Source organism: Oryza brachyantha, chromosome 3 (assembly GCF_000231095.2).
Source record: "Oryza brachyantha chromosome 3, ObraRS2, whole genome shotgun sequence".
NCBI lineage: Eukaryota > Viridiplantae > Streptophyta > Magnoliopsida > Poales > Poaceae > Oryza > Oryza brachyantha.
Window position 1 is genome coordinate 20421650 of NC_023165.2, and position 17831 is coordinate 20439480.

At 37.4% G+C, this 17831-nt stretch overlaps 1 protein-coding gene and 1 long non-coding RNA gene across 4 annotated transcripts; both read left to right on the forward strand.

The window, feature by feature from the left end:
- Positions 1-1584: 1584 nt before the first annotated feature.
- On the forward strand, positions 1585-4813 carry LOC107303844. Its single transcript, XR_001549813.2, has 3 exons — positions 1585-2744; positions 2921-3051; positions 4154-4813. It is a non-coding gene; the product is annotated as an uncharacterized LOC107303844 (long non-coding RNA).
- Positions 4814-12569: 7756 nt separating this feature from the next.
- LOC102716025 (mediator of RNA polymerase II transcription subunit 19a-like) lies at positions 12570-17426 on the forward strand. Of its 3 annotated transcripts, none has more exons than XM_040522199.1 (7): positions 12570-12852; positions 13730-13801; positions 14819-15105; positions 15189-15434; positions 15522-15576; positions 15700-15860; positions 17067-17426. In XM_040522199.1, exons 2-6 carry the CDS (start codon positions 13756-13758, stop codon positions 15720-15722), a joined length of 657 nt encoding a protein of 218 aa, XP_040378133.1. In that variant the 5' UTR covers positions 12570-12852; positions 13730-13755; the 3' UTR covers positions 15723-15860; positions 17067-17426. The 3 variants fall into 3 exon arrangements, with proteins under 3 accessions (XP_040378133.1, XP_040378132.1, XP_040378134.1); XM_040522198.1 differs by having other exon boundaries at positions 17128-17426; XM_040522200.1 differs by lacking the exon at positions 17067-17426 and adding an exon at positions 16451-17060.
- The last annotated feature ends 405 nt before the right edge of the window (positions 17427-17831 follow it).

Consider the following 17831-nt stretch of genomic DNA (forward strand, 5'->3'; position numbering starts at 1 on the left):
TAAAGTTTTTATAATAACAAATCATATTATAACATAATAATAATAATTATATAATTTTTTTGAATAAGACGAATGGTCAAACGTTGATCTAAAAGTCAACGGTGTCATATAAAAAAACATGGAGGGAGTAAAAGAAAACTCCCTTAGTACATATTCGTATACAGAGCTTGCCACCATATTTGTATTCTATTTGTATCCATATCTGATAGTGGTCGATTACGTCCTCGTACCGTTTTCGATTCCAACTTTGAAAAAGAAAGAAAAAAAATATGGCGGGCTGTGGTATATTTTACTAGTAGTAGAATTTAATCCACATCGCTAATCTATTTTTAACTGACGATCGTGATTAAATTATACTACCAATAATATTAGGTGTAATAGAAATTTGAAAGGGTAATATCGTCCTTTTTTATTGTGACATTATTGCAAAGAAACAAGATTACAAAATAATGCTAATTAAGTAATTAGCAAAATAAAAAATACCTTTTTTCTACGGATAGTATAAATAAGTAAAATGCACCGGAGAGTTGCAAAAAATATATATATATGATAGAGCTATTTTCGAATCTGTTTTCATCCCCAAACACAAGTTCCTATTAGCTATGTGAGAGAATATGGTGGACCATAGTATTAATGTTATAAGATAAGTCCATAGCTAAATATGGTATATGTGTACTATTAGATTAGTTCTAGATAATGTGATAATTTTTTAAGCTAGTAGTTAATAGTTTAGGGGTTCAGGTACAATTTCTATACATGAAAAAAATTACTTTCTATTTCATATTTGCAAAATTAGTGATTTGAAATCACTGCTGCCTATATATTTCGAGTATGTTTTATTACAATTTTCAGTTTTCATTGGTCCATTTTAATACATTTTTACTTTGATTTATTAATTGGGGGAAGAAATTATGTTTTAATGAGAAAACAAATCCGAATAACCAAGGTTCAATATTTACCATAGCTCTTAATTTGCCACCGTAGTGGTAAGTCGTAAGATGAATGCGAAATTGCTTTCATGCCTGGGTGAGTTCATGACCGCAGCAGAAAACGCGTACCTCCGCGCCAGCAGCACAACGCCCTGGCCAAAATACATACGACATATACGTCAGGAGCATCCGGAAAACGTACAAATTCTGTTCCAAGGAAGAGCCTCCGTGAAATGGAAACACCAACATATCGATGAAAATCATATATATGTATATATATATCCAGGCAAATATCTGCAGCACTTTTCCTATGATCATCATCTGGTACCAGAAAGCTGAGCCATCACATGCCAATCAGATTTGCAATGCAGTTGCAAGCTGTCTTGAGACCACAGAAAAAAGTGGTGGTGTGGCCTGCAGCAGCAGCAGCTGCTGCTGCTACCCCCAACTGAAAGAAAGATGGTTGGGGTGATCTGATCCCCATCATCCCCAGCCTGTCTCAAACTAACCACCACCTTGGCACCTTCCACTCAAAAATGTCAAAGGGATCACACCCTTTTTGAAATGGCTCCACTCCACCACCACACCATGAACATCTATCTATTCGAAGGGGATCGTTTACTGCCAGAACTTGCAGTCGAATCAAGCCAATAGAGACGACATCACAGCTAACCACCTGACATTCAGAAAGAGATGCTGAGATGACGTTCCGAAGGAGATTGCAGAGGCTATTCGTATTGCAGTGCAGACCACTCGTAAGAATGGTCTCAGATATCAGTAGATGAAACTACCTCCACATATACTACTTTCACAATGCAATTTATTCTAAATAGCTCCACATAAATTCTATATTTCAGCCCTCCGACCCTATTCACTAGCGTCTTATTTCTCCCACCCTGTCCACCGGTGCCCCCTTTCTCCTCAGCCCATTGACCGGCGCCGATCCCACTCCCATCCCCCTCAACCGGCGGGCGGCGGCGCCCCCTCCCGTCCTCCTCGGGGCGACGTCGGTCGGTGGAGCTCGTGCGGTGGAGGCGGGCGCTGCGGGCAAATCGATGCCGCTGAGGCTTGCGTCGATCGACGGTGCTCGAGGACGGTGAAAGGGATGGAGCTACAAGGACCACACACGGGATACGAGCTGAGCGGCGTCTCTGACGAGGAGTGCATGCCTTCTGCAGGGCGCGGACGGCTTCGCAGGGATGCGGTCCCGTCCGAGGTAGCGAGCTAGAGCTAGCGTGCAGAGCTAGAGCCACCCCCGCCAGCTCACAGTCACTGCAGTGTGAATGGCGTGAGAAATATATCTTACCATGTTCAGATAATGGAGGTGCCATGAAATGTCACTGTGAGTACTGAACCGACGGTGTACGGTAATGATGTTAGGGTACTGCTGCTGTTGGTGCGTGCTGGATGGCATCGTTCCGGCCAGTAGCATGAGTTTGGTGCAGCTACAGATACAGATGAATTTAGTTCAATTGCAGTCATGGATACAGAGATACATGCATACAGCAGCACTATGAAACTTTGAGTTGAGGTGCAGCATCTGCAGCAACGCTGAGCTGGAGCAGAGCAGCTTTGGTTTGCAACTTGCAACATCGAGCATGGGCCAAATGTTGCATATGAACAGGAAAGGCGTCAGAAATTCATTGATAGGGGCGCGTAGATCATCTTGAACAGCAACAGTTGTTCCTCTCAAAATAGTCCGAACTATGATAAGGAGATTTGCTTTGACAAATGTCAGGAAAAAACATTGTTTTGTGTATTGGATCATTGTGTTGTGAGCTGATAACAGTACCGAGGCCGCGTTCTGCAGTATGGGTAAGTTATCCTCTCGTTTTCCGCGCGCACGCTTCCCGAACGGCTAAACGATGTATTTTTTTTAAAAAAATTTATAGAAAAATTATTTTAAAAAATCATATTAATCTACTTATATTTTTTAATAATTAATAATTAATTAATCATGTACTAATCTATTAGTACATTTTCCGTGTCAGGTACCTGTCCTTACCCGAACGTGGCCCGAGTTTGTCAACCATGGCCACCACGAACATCCTTACCAGCCGCGGCAGCACACTTCATCTCTCCTCCTGCCCATAAACCTCACCACAAAATGTTAAAGCCGAGCGTATGCTTCCCACCATATATAAACTCTAATGTTCTACCTCCATATTTTTCATATGACGTCGTTGACTTTTAGGTTTACGTTTAACTTTAGTCTTACTCAAAGAATTATATAACTATTAATTATTTTGTTATAATATGATTTATTATTATAGGAACTTTAAGTATGCTTTATTGCATATTTAGATATAAATTTTGAATAAGACGAACAGTCAAATGTATATTCAAAAGTCAACGACGTCATATAAAATACGGAGGGAGTATTATCTTTATCTTTTTCTTATTCTTATGTTTATATGTCAAAATTTGAATTTTCAATATTTAAATTTAAGTTGATTTTGAGGCTTTTTCCAAAATTTATTTTCCAGCATCATCTTTTAGATCGCCAAGAATACGTATATCAAAATTTTATTCACTGACTATTTTTCATTTACAAATATACAGTTTGATTTTTTTTATGAAATACCCAAACAATCACCATAAGAGGTCTGTACAAATCTCTATCTATGTGACAACAATTTCTGGATGTTCAGCCGCGCAGTACATATTTCACACGATGCACAATTACAAATTTAATGGAGAAGGGTTTTAAAGTGAACATCTTTAACTCCAACGAATTCAGGAGGAACCCAAGAACATATATTACTAGTCAGCGCCCCGCGCTTTGGGGCGGTACATCGCAAGCAAATGAGAAAGAAATATTTTTATGTATATTTGATATCAAATTACATAACTAAATATATGTGGTCGGCACTGCTTTTAGACATATACCAAAAATAATCGTAAGCCATATTGATGGAGACTGTAAGTTTGAAAACAGGTGTGTTCTTTGCTCTTTGCAGCTTCTTTCTCTGATGCAGGTTGGTTGGTGCACACAGAAAGCTTTTCGTTGTGTTGAGAAAACTGATGCTAAAAAGAGATAATTAGATAATTATGGTTGTTGAGCAATAAAGACGCATCTAGCTGTACAGAATTACTCTCGATCAAAATATGAATATGAATAATAGAAATTCCTGGAACATATAAAGTCAACTCATAGTAACAAATTCCTTAGCATCCATATAACCAAAATGTAGAATAAAGAGTAAATATTTTTGTGCTTGCAGTGGTGGGAATCTTTTCATTCAAAGCCAAACTATGTATGCTCGGCGGCGCAGACGTCAACCGAGGAGAATGGAGAGAGCGTCGACAAATTGACGGCAGGGGGAGCAAGAAGCAAGCGTAGATGTGTGCGTGCAAAGGCAGCCGGCCAAGTGAGGAGGGGTGGATGGAGCAGAGAGGATGGGAGCAGCTGCCCGCGGCCGCGGAGGCGGAGAAGACGCGAGCACTGATTTCCTATCTGCAGTGAACGCGTCAATGCGCTGGGACGCAATGAAGCTAGTAGAAGGCTTTCTGCTGATCGAACGGTAGGCAGAGCAACGAACGAAAATCTAATGATATTGGTGGGCTACTGTAGTTTCTACAGTAAATTGAGTCTTTAAACGAAGTACAGGTGTCATGGCAAGGCACAACAGAGGCCCTTTCACCGGGAATCAATATTTTATAAAGATGAGACAGTTCATTAAATCACTGTTTGAAAGCATTTGATCTGACGATGACCAAATGACTGACTGACTTTAAGGAAAATGACAAATTGCGTTTGAGATCCCTCTTCTAGATTGGGCCCAACTTGGTTAGGGCCATCCATCATCAACCAGTATAGCACGTCTCCTTTTAGCTTGCAACTAATAAAAAAACAGTTTGGTTTGTTTTTTGCTCGCTTTTGCTGTAACTCTAGAATCCAGACTTCCAGAATTCTTTCGAATGAAAGCAATACTATCTATCTTTTCGCTGATTTTTTCTTATAAACCAAAATTTAAACTTTTAACCTTAAATTTAGAGTTGATTTTAAGAGATTTTTCACAAAGTTTATTTTTCAGTCATGTCTTTTAGATCGCTAATAATACATATGTAAAAGTTTTATTCATATATTTTTTATTTGTAAATATGCCGTTTGCTTTTTTTAAAAAAAACCTAAACAATGACCCATTCTAGACATGCCATAATGCACCTTCGGAAAACTTAAATATTAGTTTGTTTATTGATTCATGAAACACAACGGGATTTTAATTAAAGAAAATAATCATTGACATATTATTACTATTATTGTTGCATATATATGCTACTTTAAAAAGAGCAGCAGTGCTGGCGATGTATCAATTAATGTATATATTTCCAAAAATATTTTTTCTATATAAAATAGAGATTTGGTGGAGGATGGCTAACAAATGTGCTCTTTACCAATTTCTTAAAAACTAGAAGTTGGTGATGTGTGCTGGCAGATTCACTACTAACACTACTTATTAAAAAGTAATACAGATGATTGCACGTGCCTATATTACATTACTTTGTAATGAGTCACGGTGGTGAGTATGCCACTCTGACCGCCAAGTTCTATGAACTAATATGTGGACCTATTTGAAGGGTATTTTTTAATTCAATTGTCGTATACATCTAACCTTTGCTTTTAATGGTCCAAAAGTAATAGTTGAAATATAAAAAAAAATACAAACTAATTACTTTTGAAAATAAGTTCTAATAGTTTTCTCATTTCCAAGGTGCCGATGAGAATTTTTAAATACCATAATTCACGTAACAGCGTACGAGCAAATTGCTAGTCAAAGAAGAAGACCGAACATATCCTAAGAATGTAAGGATTAAAACGATTACCTATCTGCAAGTATTTTTCTTTTCCTCAATGCCAACTAACAACGCAGCTGCTGCGGAGAAACATCTGCTTCGTGCAAAACTCAGAACATGGGCTGAGATACCGAGCACACTGCTTGCAGCCGCGGTGGCGGTTAAGCAGCATCTGCGGTGGCGGGTAAGCAGCATCTGCGGTGACGAAGCGGCAGAGAAGAGGCGGTAGACACAGGGAATAATTAACTTTTTACCATTCTTAAAAATGACGCTAACATATTTATCACTGGATCTACATGTCATAAACACTTAAGGATCCACATGTCATAGACAGTAGGTGACAAATATGTTATGTGAACATTTTTAAGAGTGACAAAAAGTTAAATACCATCAGACAGGATGAATCTACCACCCATGCTGTGAGGGGAGCCCCTCCTACTCTACGCCAGGGCAGAATGACGAGGGAAGGAGGTGGTTGTTCTCGTGTGGTGCATCCTCTCCGGCCGCCATGGCTTCTTCAAGCTAGTCGCCCAACTGCAATACCGCTTGTACGTATTCTTTTCGATTTTTTCTTTGACACCGATGACTTTTTATCTATGTTTAATCCTTCATCTTATTTAAAAAATTATATAATTATTAACTATTTTATTATAATTTAATTTATTACTAAAATAACTTTAAGTATGATTTACTAGAGTTGTTGAGCATGACACCCGTGCCTTTTCCTGTTAAACCTACTGTATTAATGGGTATGTATCACAATATCTTTTGGTAAGAATTATTATCTATTTTTTTCTACTGTACAAGCCTTGACCCTCTTGACCTCAACATTCTAACCATGTGGTAGAGATGTAGTGACCACATGAATTATATATTTTTGTTGCTTTGACTGACTAGTATTGTAAGACAGGTTAATAGCTGATTAATTAGCTGAATGATGTTACCCAATTATTAGCTCTAAAACTGATAATATGTGTTAGATGGCATTGGTACATCCGTGAGCTAGTGATTAAATCACAAGTATGGGTCTAACAACAATTTCAGCTAGTATGAACCTATGTATGTATACATATTTTTCTTATACTAGCATATACACTCTAAATATGTATGATTTGCATTGAGATACGCTAAAATTTGATGGTTAGTAGGTGCGTGCCAAAATAATTCTAAATTGTGCCACTGGCTAAGCTGTGTGTTTAATCTAACCAAATTGGGTTGCTAAAACTTTAATTGTTTTTCTTACAATTAGGTGTAAAATTTTAGATTTATGATTTAATATTCTAGGGTTGTTTCAATGTGTGACGATCATAATTTGTGCTTTCATGGCCTTATCTATCTTTTTTATCATTTGTAACCTATTTGGGCTCCCTTAGGAATCACCCCATATGTATCTTTCTGTACTAGAAGGCTTATTTAAGCCCAATGGTAATGCACTGGCTTATGTCATGTATGTTCCAAACTACTGATTTAGAGATCTTGTAATGAGTATATGTAAGGTTTCTGGTTATCAAAACCGAGGGCTGACATTTTATACTATGGCCCATGATCTAGTGTTTACATGCTATACTTAGGCTGCGTTCGGCTGGAATGGTAAGGTAACTTAATTTTCTCATTTTTCACGCGTACGCTTCCCGAACTATTAAACAGTGTATATTTTGCAAAAATTTTCTATAGGAAAGTTGTTTAAAAAATCATATTAATCTATTTTATATTTTTAATAATTAATAATTAATTAATTATGTACTAACATATTATTATGTTTTCCGTATCAGGGTAAGTCAACTTACCACCCACAAAAGAACACGACCTTAGTGGCTCGAGCAAGTATAACAAAGGATGAGATAACAAGAAAAACACGAATATAGTGGCAATTCTTCAGTTTCACATTGCATGGTGGTAAGGATAAGTTTGTGTTAAAAATTATAAAAAATTCAATAATGTTAATAAATTATTGATAAATGAGAGTATAACATATAATAGTTGTGAACAATTTTATTTATGTGTGTAGTTGGAGGCTAACCTTCTCTTTGTTTCTTCTCTTAGCATGTTCACCTAACGAACCTCTTGCTAAGAATTACATAAACAAATGATTGAAATAAATTATTTATTTATACTAGTCCAGTTATATACAAAACTTGGTCCGGGCAAGCTATACTTAAAGTCATTTTATTTAGGGTAAATTTTGGAAAACCACATGTTTTTATGATCAAAGTTGCATAAAAACACAAGTACTAAATATCAAGTTTTATGGTCTATGGGTTTCATGTAACCTAATTTTATCTAAATGTCAAGTGAATTTAACACATCTAAAACAATATTATGCATATGGAAGTGTCGATGTTTTGTTCCGACAGTAATAAAGAGGGTAGCACGTGAGATCAAAACTATGATATTGCACAAGAGACATGAGATCATCTCAGTTCGGGCCTTCGAATACGAAGTAATACTATCTTCCTGCTAGATAATGTTTAGCCATGTGTATTGGTAGGGTGTTAAATATCATTGTAAGTTTCTTGCCCTTGAGGATCCTCTTTGTCCCCTTACATGCCGAGAGGGATTGGGTTACCAGGTACAAAACCTAACCAAATACGGCTTTGGTTTTCTTAACTTAGTATTGTTTGATTGAGACTTTATGTCTTGCCTAGGATACAAGTCCCATATTATCCAAGTTTTAGTCTATTTCATATATTCTAGATCCGGTCTACTCCTGTTCATAGCCATTTATAACTTCTGTGTAAGGGTAATGTGTATTCATCACCCATATAGGAATTAGGACAATAGCTTGTATTAAGAAATTACTAATTAAAAATTCCATGTACACTTTATATGATGAAATTTCTTATTAAGTAAATTCGCTCAACGCAGATCGGGGTGGGATTTTGGGAAATCTTAGGACTACCATTCCCAAGTTATGCGACACAATTAATAATACCTGTAAAATTTAAAATGATCATCAAAACTTATATTATATATATATATATCTTACAATTTATATTCTATATATTTATACTGTAATTTCCAATTTTTTCGGTGTGATAACTACATCTAAAATGGTTGATTTTACTTATGAGAAATTAGTAGTAGTTTAAAATTAGTATATAAGTAAAATAGATTAATCAATAACAAATAATTAGACGAGAAACATATTTGTGTGTAGAAAAAAGATTGGAGAAAATCGCCGTGTCTCGAGTACTCAACGTTTGGAAATTTACAATTATACCACTACTAGCAGTTGGTCACAGTATCACTTCTAACATGTAGCTGGACAAATACCATTATAATCATAATGAACTTGCTTCTTTATCATTATGACAATCTTTAGTTAACCCAGTAATATATAAATGTATTACAACATGTCTATATAATTAATGATGAATTACACATGTCCATAGAGAAAAGAAACGGTACGTACAATTGAAGATTGACTATTGTACATTCTCATATAGAAAAGAAACTATTTGATTTGCGAAAGTTTTTGCATGAAGTGGTATGTGGAGAATGATTGCCTGCGTTTCAAATATAATCATTCATAAGATTCAACTTTTGTATCACAATATAAACATTTTGAACATTGATTTCCACGATTTCAATTATTCTAGTGATACAGAGTTAATCAGATGCTTATAAAGGAAATCTAATTAATTCAAAATTTAAAAGTTAACCACTAAAGTGACTTTAAAAAAATCTTTTGACATCTTCTCAGTCTATCCTAAACAGTTTAAAAATGTTTATATTTTGAAACGGACATAGTCATCCATCGTAGCTACATCCGATTTGGACCAGAATTTTTTTTAATTTTTAAACCATTTTAATAAATAATTTTGTCACTAAACCTCCGAAAAAATATTTCCATCGTATAAACCTTTTTTGCCACGCCACATTGTCCACGTTGGCGTGGCAGTCTTGCCATGCCATGCACGCCGACCAAGCTGCGTGCAGTATTGTCTTGCCACGCCACTTACACTAGCGTGGCTAAAATGTTCGGTTTTGAAAAAAATTGTCTGATGGTTAGTAATAAAATTACTAGCTAAAAATGTTTATTTAATAAAAAAATATCTTTGGACCGATCAAATACGAATCCGATACACTACCGTCGTACGTCACTTTCCGCAACAATTTCTTTCGTTCCTGATCGAACGACCATCATTTATTAAACATCGATCGATAATTAAACTGCAGCTGCATGCATGATCAGGATGCGAGTATTTTCATTTAATGAAAGTAATCGGTCTCTGTTCGGATTTCCATCTACAGGGTTAATTAAGTTGAACTAAATTTAGTATGTTCATGCCATCTGAATGATTATTTATGTGAAGAGAAAACTCGTTTCTGCTAAGTAAGGTTAACCGTGTTTATAACCATCCAAGGACACGTATAAAGTTATTTACGACAATGGCTTAACATCGACTCTTACTATTTATTAAAGAAAATTTTGTTGCATGTGGATGGATAAAATAAAAGTAGTGTTATAAAAGTATTTTGTTATATTAATAAAGAAACCATACTTGATCCTGTCCTTATACGTACTTTATGAAATAGAGTTTTGTTACTGACCGTGGATTGAACAAAAGTCCATACTGAGCTTTACTTTTAAATATAGCAACGTTGGTGAACATTTGCTTGTTGAAAAAAATACGACAATGGCATATATGCGACACAATTTATGAGATATAACTTTCAAACAATAATAGAAACATTAATATATAAATCTTTTTAGTAATCTATTATCTCCGTTCCAAAATACTTTATTTTTTTATTTCTGTGTCCAATTTTTGACCATCCGCCTGATTTGAAAATTTATAAAAAAACTTTAAAAATTGGGTTAATTTAATCTATGCCATTGCAACTATGCGTATTTAGATAAATACTATTACAATTCGTCTATTTGTAACTATGCTACTTAAATTTTACAAAATTAAAACCATGCCATCGCCATCATATTTTTCGTCCTCTTCCCGTTTATACGTGGAACCCACCCGTCAGATTCATCTCCTTCCTTCCACCTTTCACCCTGACCGGAGTACCGAGTTGGCATCGAGCTCGTCGCAGCCTCCTCTGGCACCAATGCAAATGGAGACGATGGAAAAAGCCTTGCGAAATTTATGCCATGCGCGCGAGATCCTCGACCCACCCAACAACCCTCACTTGCTACAGCTGCACGAGCCACGAGCACCACCACCGGATCTATGCGCGCTGCAGCTGCATGCTCCGGCCGCCTCGGCCACATCGCTGGTCGAGCCGACGAGGGACGACCGACACTGCCACACATACATCTCTGTCAGGCTGGCGGCGGGACGACAGCGGAGACGTGCGGAGGAGACCTCGTCGGCGGCGGCCAGGGTGGCTGCGGCGTCAGCTTTCATGATGTCGCTCTCGTCGGGGGCGTATACTGGCATGAGGCAGTACTTCGTGCGGCTCTGCATGGCAGCATGGGCATCCCAGATTGAGTTATGAGGACACGAACTTGCCCGTGATTGAAAAAGATAACCAGATCACTCCAGAGATTTCGTTCTTTAAGGTTGGGAATTCTTTCACTTTGAAGCGAGCTAGAGATTACTAGCTAGTGCTGAATCGAGGGAAAATAAAGGTGGCTCTGTTTGTCCTCATTATCGACAGTGGGAGCGACCTGGTCAAGCGACGGGAGTGGTGCATCGGCGCCGGAGGAGGCTATGACGACTGGGTAATTTGGCCAAGGTGAAAAGAAGAGGGAGGGAAGGAAGAAGATGAATATGATAAATGGGTCCCACATGCAGATAGGGAAGAGATGAAAAACGTGACGGCGATGACATTGTTTCAATTTTATAAAATTTGAGTGGCACGGTTATAAATAGACGAATTGTAATGATATTTATTTGAATATACATAATTGCAATGGCATGCATCAAATTAACTCTTAAAAAATTAGTCACGCGTAAAATACTATTCATATATCTAATAACAACAAAAAATATTAGTCATAAATGTTTTTTAAATAAGGCGAAGAAATCAAACATTCCATCAAAACTGAAAATAAACTTATTTTTATTTTGGTATGAAGGAATACGATTATCCTTTTCGAATTTTTCCGAGAAATATTATTCTTTTTTGAAAATCGCAAAATCGGAGGCCGTCGCACGAAAATCGTAAAAATAGAACCCTGTCGAACGGAGGAAGCTCGATAGGCTTCTGTCGATGTTGTGCTATTTGACAGGGTACCCTATAGAACGGCGGAGGGGCAACTAGGCCCACCACCTGCCACCATGCACCCTGTCGAACTGGGGATGTTCGACATGCCACCGTATCGACTTGTGGCTGTTCGACATATCTTGTGCAATCGAACTTGTGCTGTTTGATGGCAACTGGCCATCATCAACAGTGTCAAATTTAAGACGTAATGATCAAGATGTTCCACAATTTAATTACGTACTCCACTGCACAACGTCCTTAGCCGCCTGTATACATAAGAAACGCAAAAAAAAAGAGAGCACAAATTAACATGAGAAATGCTGGTGCATGCACCTGTTGAAGGTTGAAAGGACAACAGGAGCCCTGTCAAACTAGTGAAGTTCGACAGGCCCTGTCGATGTCGCAGCCGTTCGATCGGGAACCCAGTGAATTCCGGCCATTCGATATAAACCCTATCGACCTATGGAAGTTCGACAGGAGTCTATTTTTGTGATTTTCCTGCAATGGTATCTATTTTTTGTGATTTTCCATAAAAAGAATAATATTTCTAAAAAAATTCATCTTTTTCCATAAGTACTTTAATCTTTCCCGTCGCCTGAAAAGACCAAAATGCACCTAGAGTTTTCTATAGTATATTCAACGTTACCGGATCAATCTCGTCTTCCTCCTGCTATCGCTTCTTTTCTCAGTCCTCTCTCTTTCTCTCTCTCCCGTACGCGGCAGTGAGGCGCCGCATCGCCTCGCCGCGCGGTGGCGGCCGGCCCGGCCGGCGAGCTCCGCGCTCTCCCTTGCGGCGGCCCCGGACGGGCTCCTCCCGGCTTTCGGGAGTGGCGCTATAGTAGCAGATTTCTCCTCCTGTTTCGTCTCCTGTTTCGTCTCCCGTCTCGTCTCCTCCCGCCTTCGCCCGCCGCCTGCGCCGATCTCCGGTGAGTACGGGCGCTGTCGTCCTGCATCCTCACCGGTGAGCATCCATCCACCCATCCGTTACGCAGTCACGTCCTCTTTTCTTTTTTTTTTCTCTTCTGGAAATTTGCATCATAAACCCTAGATACGTTCTCTTCTGGATCCGGCTTAATTTGCCCTAATAACCTTAAGGGAGCCCCCCATGTCGCTGATCTTTTCAGTCCAAATTCATTTTTGGGACGCTGCCTAATCATGCTGGAAACATAAATGCTTTTGAATTCAGCGTTGAAATGAACTTCTATCCATATAAATCTGCATCTGAATTCTAATTCCGGAAAAATGTCTTACCGTGAATCCATTAGCAATTGGCAAAATATCTCAAATGTAGTGCTAGCTATTATCTCTTCATACTATGGTTGTATATTGACATGTTGTATCTAGGGCATGTATTTATGCTTATTATTCTATAGTTGAAACTTGAAATATGATTATGGTGATATTTTAATCTGACTGAAATGGATTATATTGGAGATAATTCGTTTCTTATCTGATTTATATTCAACATATATCCTATTCATGTTCGAATCTCACTAACTAATGGAAATGGATATAGTTTGGCCATTATCTGGATCAAATTTTACTGGTCACACCCTAGTTGTGACTTCATTGTGAAGGATGGTGTATTTGTATGAGAGATCTACATCATGAACAATGTCTCTTATAACATGTAATAAAACAATAACTAGATGTAGAAATATATTCTATGGAAAGAAAATCAACACCATACTAAAAATTTCTTTGGTCAGTAAATGCACTTTCTATTCAGTGTTAGGTTAGTTATTTCCATCCTCAGTACATTATCTTGAATGTAGTAATTAGCTTTACTTCTGTTTACTGGGTTGCTCATCGTATGCTTTTGTCAAGCCAATTCTTAGGTGGACCGTGGACATGCACATTACGAATGTCAGGGTTTAATCGGATGGGTTCTGATGGCAATTTTGGCAAAGGTCAGCTTTATATAGTTGCTTTTTTTAACAGGAGTGTATCTCCATATTTATATGGATATGCATCCATTGTGCCTTGAGAAATGGAACAGACTTTCAAAATTGTAGCCAACATCTCATACTGATTATTTATATAACATTGCACAAATCTTTGTGCATGTTAAGTGCATAGGAGTAAGGTAGTTTGTGGATATCCATATATTGTGGAGTTCTATTTATCAATTTTAATTCATCTTCTTTTAATACTTACTAGCAAAGGGAAAAAAATGTAGACTGTCTTTGGGTCTATCATGCTGGGCAGATTTCAAATGAGATTTAGTGTTGTTTAGATAAATCGGATAAATATATAAGTGAATGAATGAAAGAGACATATGCCTTATGGTGATTTTGAACTGTAAATAAGTTATTACCTTTTATGACAAGTTTTTATCCACAAGTTTGACTTACTTTCCTTCTATGTAAGTATACACATTTAGCAAATTTCAGGTGATGGTACTTAGTGGTTTTTTTTCTTTTGGGGAGTGGGCAGTGGGTTTCCTGCTATTTCTATTCACTGTGCTTGTATGGAGTATACCTTGCACCACATCTAAATCATCTAACCATAAGAAAATGATCTAGGCAGGAACATCTGATACTTTGGTGAACTGTTGAATTCAGACCTGGTCATCTTTTATTGCTTTATTTTGTGGCCCTGGTAATATTTAGTGCAGATCTTAACTACAATGTGTGAGTGATGCCTTTGCAACAACTAAAGCCACTTCATGTGGGACATCCTTTGAACTGTCACAGTATGAAGGCTGCCATTCTAGCCATCTAATGATATTACTGTTTTGCATGCAAAACTTTACTGTTTGAGTAACCTTGCCACTTATGAAATATTCATCTTTGCTTCTGGGTTGAACTTCTTGAGAGGTTCTCATGCTTTTATCATTTTCACACTATATATCTGAACCGTTGTAACTCTGTTGCCTAAAGCAAGTGTTGTCTCTTCACCCCCTGTGGTTGCTTTTGGTATTTCAGGTCCACGTGAGCTCACTGGTGCCGTCGACTTAATTAGCCGTTACAAGCTACTGAACCATCATAGTTTCTTTTGCAAGAAACCTTTGCCGCTGGCAATTTCCGACACAAATTATCTTCACAATGTTGTGGGCGACACAGAAATTCGTAAAGGGGAAGGAATGGAGCTCGATCAACTCTTTCAGGATGCATACTTAAGGGAGAAAACTTCTTACATTCAACCCTTTGACATGGAAACTCTTGGACAAGCATTTCAGCTGCGAGAGACAGCACCAATAGATTTGCCTTCTGTAAGATATCTCTTTTAAGAACCTATATTTCATTTCCTGCAATTACCCTTTTCTTCTCATCGCAACTCTTTTGCATTCACCAGGCTGAAAAAGGTACACCAACTATATCGGGAAAATCAAAGATCAAGTCCAAAGACAAAGTAAAGAAGCACAAAAGGCACAAGGATAAAGACAAGGACAAGTACAAGGATCAGAAGAAGCACAAACATCGCCATAAAGATCGGAGTAAAGATAAAGAAAAAGAAAAGGAAAAGGAAAAAGAAAAGAAGAAGGATAAGAGTGTGCATCATGATTCAGGAGGTGATCGCTCCAAAAAACATCATGAAAAGGTTGTCCTATCCAACTTGTTTGATTTAAAAATCAGCTTACCTGATTCACAGTCATCTCATGCTCTGAATTTTGATGAGTTATTTCAGAAGAGGAAGCATGAGGGAGTGGAAGATTTGGCAAGTGGGCATAACCACAAGAAAAGTAAGTTTTTTCTTTGAACTCACAAGAAAAGTAAGTTGATATTTGTTCAGTAATGTACTGCTTCTGTTGACTTATGCTTCATTTAACTTTTTTGTCCTTGTTTCCCTTGTTGATCTATGACAGTACAAAAGCGCAAAAATCAATGAAATGAGCAATGGGTTTTATTAGCTTCCATGCAAGACATGACAAGTTTGTTTCTGATTAGCTCTTGTAAGTTGACTCCATGTTGAATGCTGTCTAAGGGTAACTTTGAAATTCTTGCTGGGCAATACCACTTCCCAAAGGTATATGCTTGACCTTTTATCATTTATATATATTTTTATCGAACTATACGTCCTGACTGACTTGCTAACCATGTATAGTGATGGGCACATAACTTGTGTATTTTGTATTTTTATTGGATTTTTAGACAGTTTGTTGCTAGTTAAGTTATCTTGCATAAGTGAATAGCTATAAACATTCCCATTTTTATTGAATCTTTTGACCTTGCAAGTAAGGTTATGTTGATTTTGGATCCTATAAATATTTATATTCCCCTAGTTGTGATGTTGATTTTATATGATTTTGTGTTGTGATAAACTTGATTTCCTCAATGTTGATAATAGGAAGATTATGTAAAACTTAAACTAATTTTATTGTATTTACTGTGCATGGTAGATCATTTCGCATTGGCAGTTGATTGTGTTGTTGATCTGAATTAACGTCCTGGGTGCTGGGGTAGGTTTCTGATCTGTCAACAGTTTTAGCAGACCAATTATTCACATAAGGACATACTCACTAGTCAGTTGGAACAAACCTATCTATCTTTTAGGTTTTGATGTCTTTTGTTGTTTCAGTATAACTTTTTATGTCTTGCCACTATACTTGTTTTCAGGCATTTGTCTGTCCAAGTTTCTGTCCAGTCCTCCACCTAGGAAACTGCATGCAACAATGTAGATTACTTCTACAATGCCATAAATTTGTGTGAACAGACCAGAATCTGAGTTCATGTGATGGTTTCTAATCAGTCAGTTGTGGCTTATTATACCCTAATCAAATATTAGAATCAGAATGTACTTTATTTCATGCAGCTCCCTGTCTGTACTCTATACTGTTACATAGAGTGATTAGTGTAGTAAACGTTGTTTCCAGAAAATTGAGAATATTCTTCATTCTATGAATTTCTGTTGACTGAAAACAATCTCCACAGTGGAGTTACGATATGTGTGTTGAATTAGTATGGGGCAAATGGCATGTACAAACTTCCAGAACTTTACGAAGGGGTATTGTTTGGCATTTTGATCCTCTGTTTACAAGAATATCTGTAACACATCTTTAGACTTTTAAAGGATCTGTTGCAAAGTCCACAATGTCCTTTCTGATTTTTGTAGATTGTAAGCTGTTGCAACCACCATCACTGAAAACAATACAATCAACTTATGGAGATACATTATCAATTTAGAGCATGCTTATTCATCTTGTAATTGAGAAATCACAAATTTTGTTGGCAGGTACTATCATCCTTACTCATCTAATGTATTCATGCTCTTTCCTTTTTCTGGTACAACGCAGCTACCAGTGATAGGAATTTGTACCGAGCTGGTAAGGAGCAAAAAGGGTTCGCTACCGTGGATTATGATGTACAGCAATTCTGGTGAAACTTCAACTTGTCATATGTAATCGTTGGACTTGTAATTTTAGCTTTATGCCTGCTAGCTTTATTCAGTATTGCTAGCAATGTCTTGTCCTGTATTTCAGATGAAAACATGGCTTGTTATCAAGCCGCATGACACGACCATATACAATAGAAAACATGAGGTACTAGGTATTTATCCATGATCCAGTGAATCCAATGTTTTTTTAATAGAAAATCCAGTGTTCATCGTTGTTGATTGTTTGGTACGCGTTGGCAGCAATATAATTGAAGACCAAAGTCATGGACCAATGCTTAATTTAGTAACTTATAGCAGGAACTGCCTAATCCTTTCTACTTCTATTCTACTCCGTAGTTGCTCTAGTAGTTACAATCAGGTCCTGCTAGAAAGCAAAATTCGCAGGAGTTTTGGTGTGTTGGATCCCTGCTAGAAAGCAAAATCTTAAAGAGATCATGTCTCAAGTTTTCATCTCGTCGTCTGAATTCTTATGGTTTTTCCCGTGCATTATTTTTTGGCTCACATACGAATCTAGATAAAAGCAACATCGCAATTCGTTTTTTTTCTAATATTGCTTTGCCGCCAGAACTGACAAGTATATTCATTTTCAGATAGTACATTGTT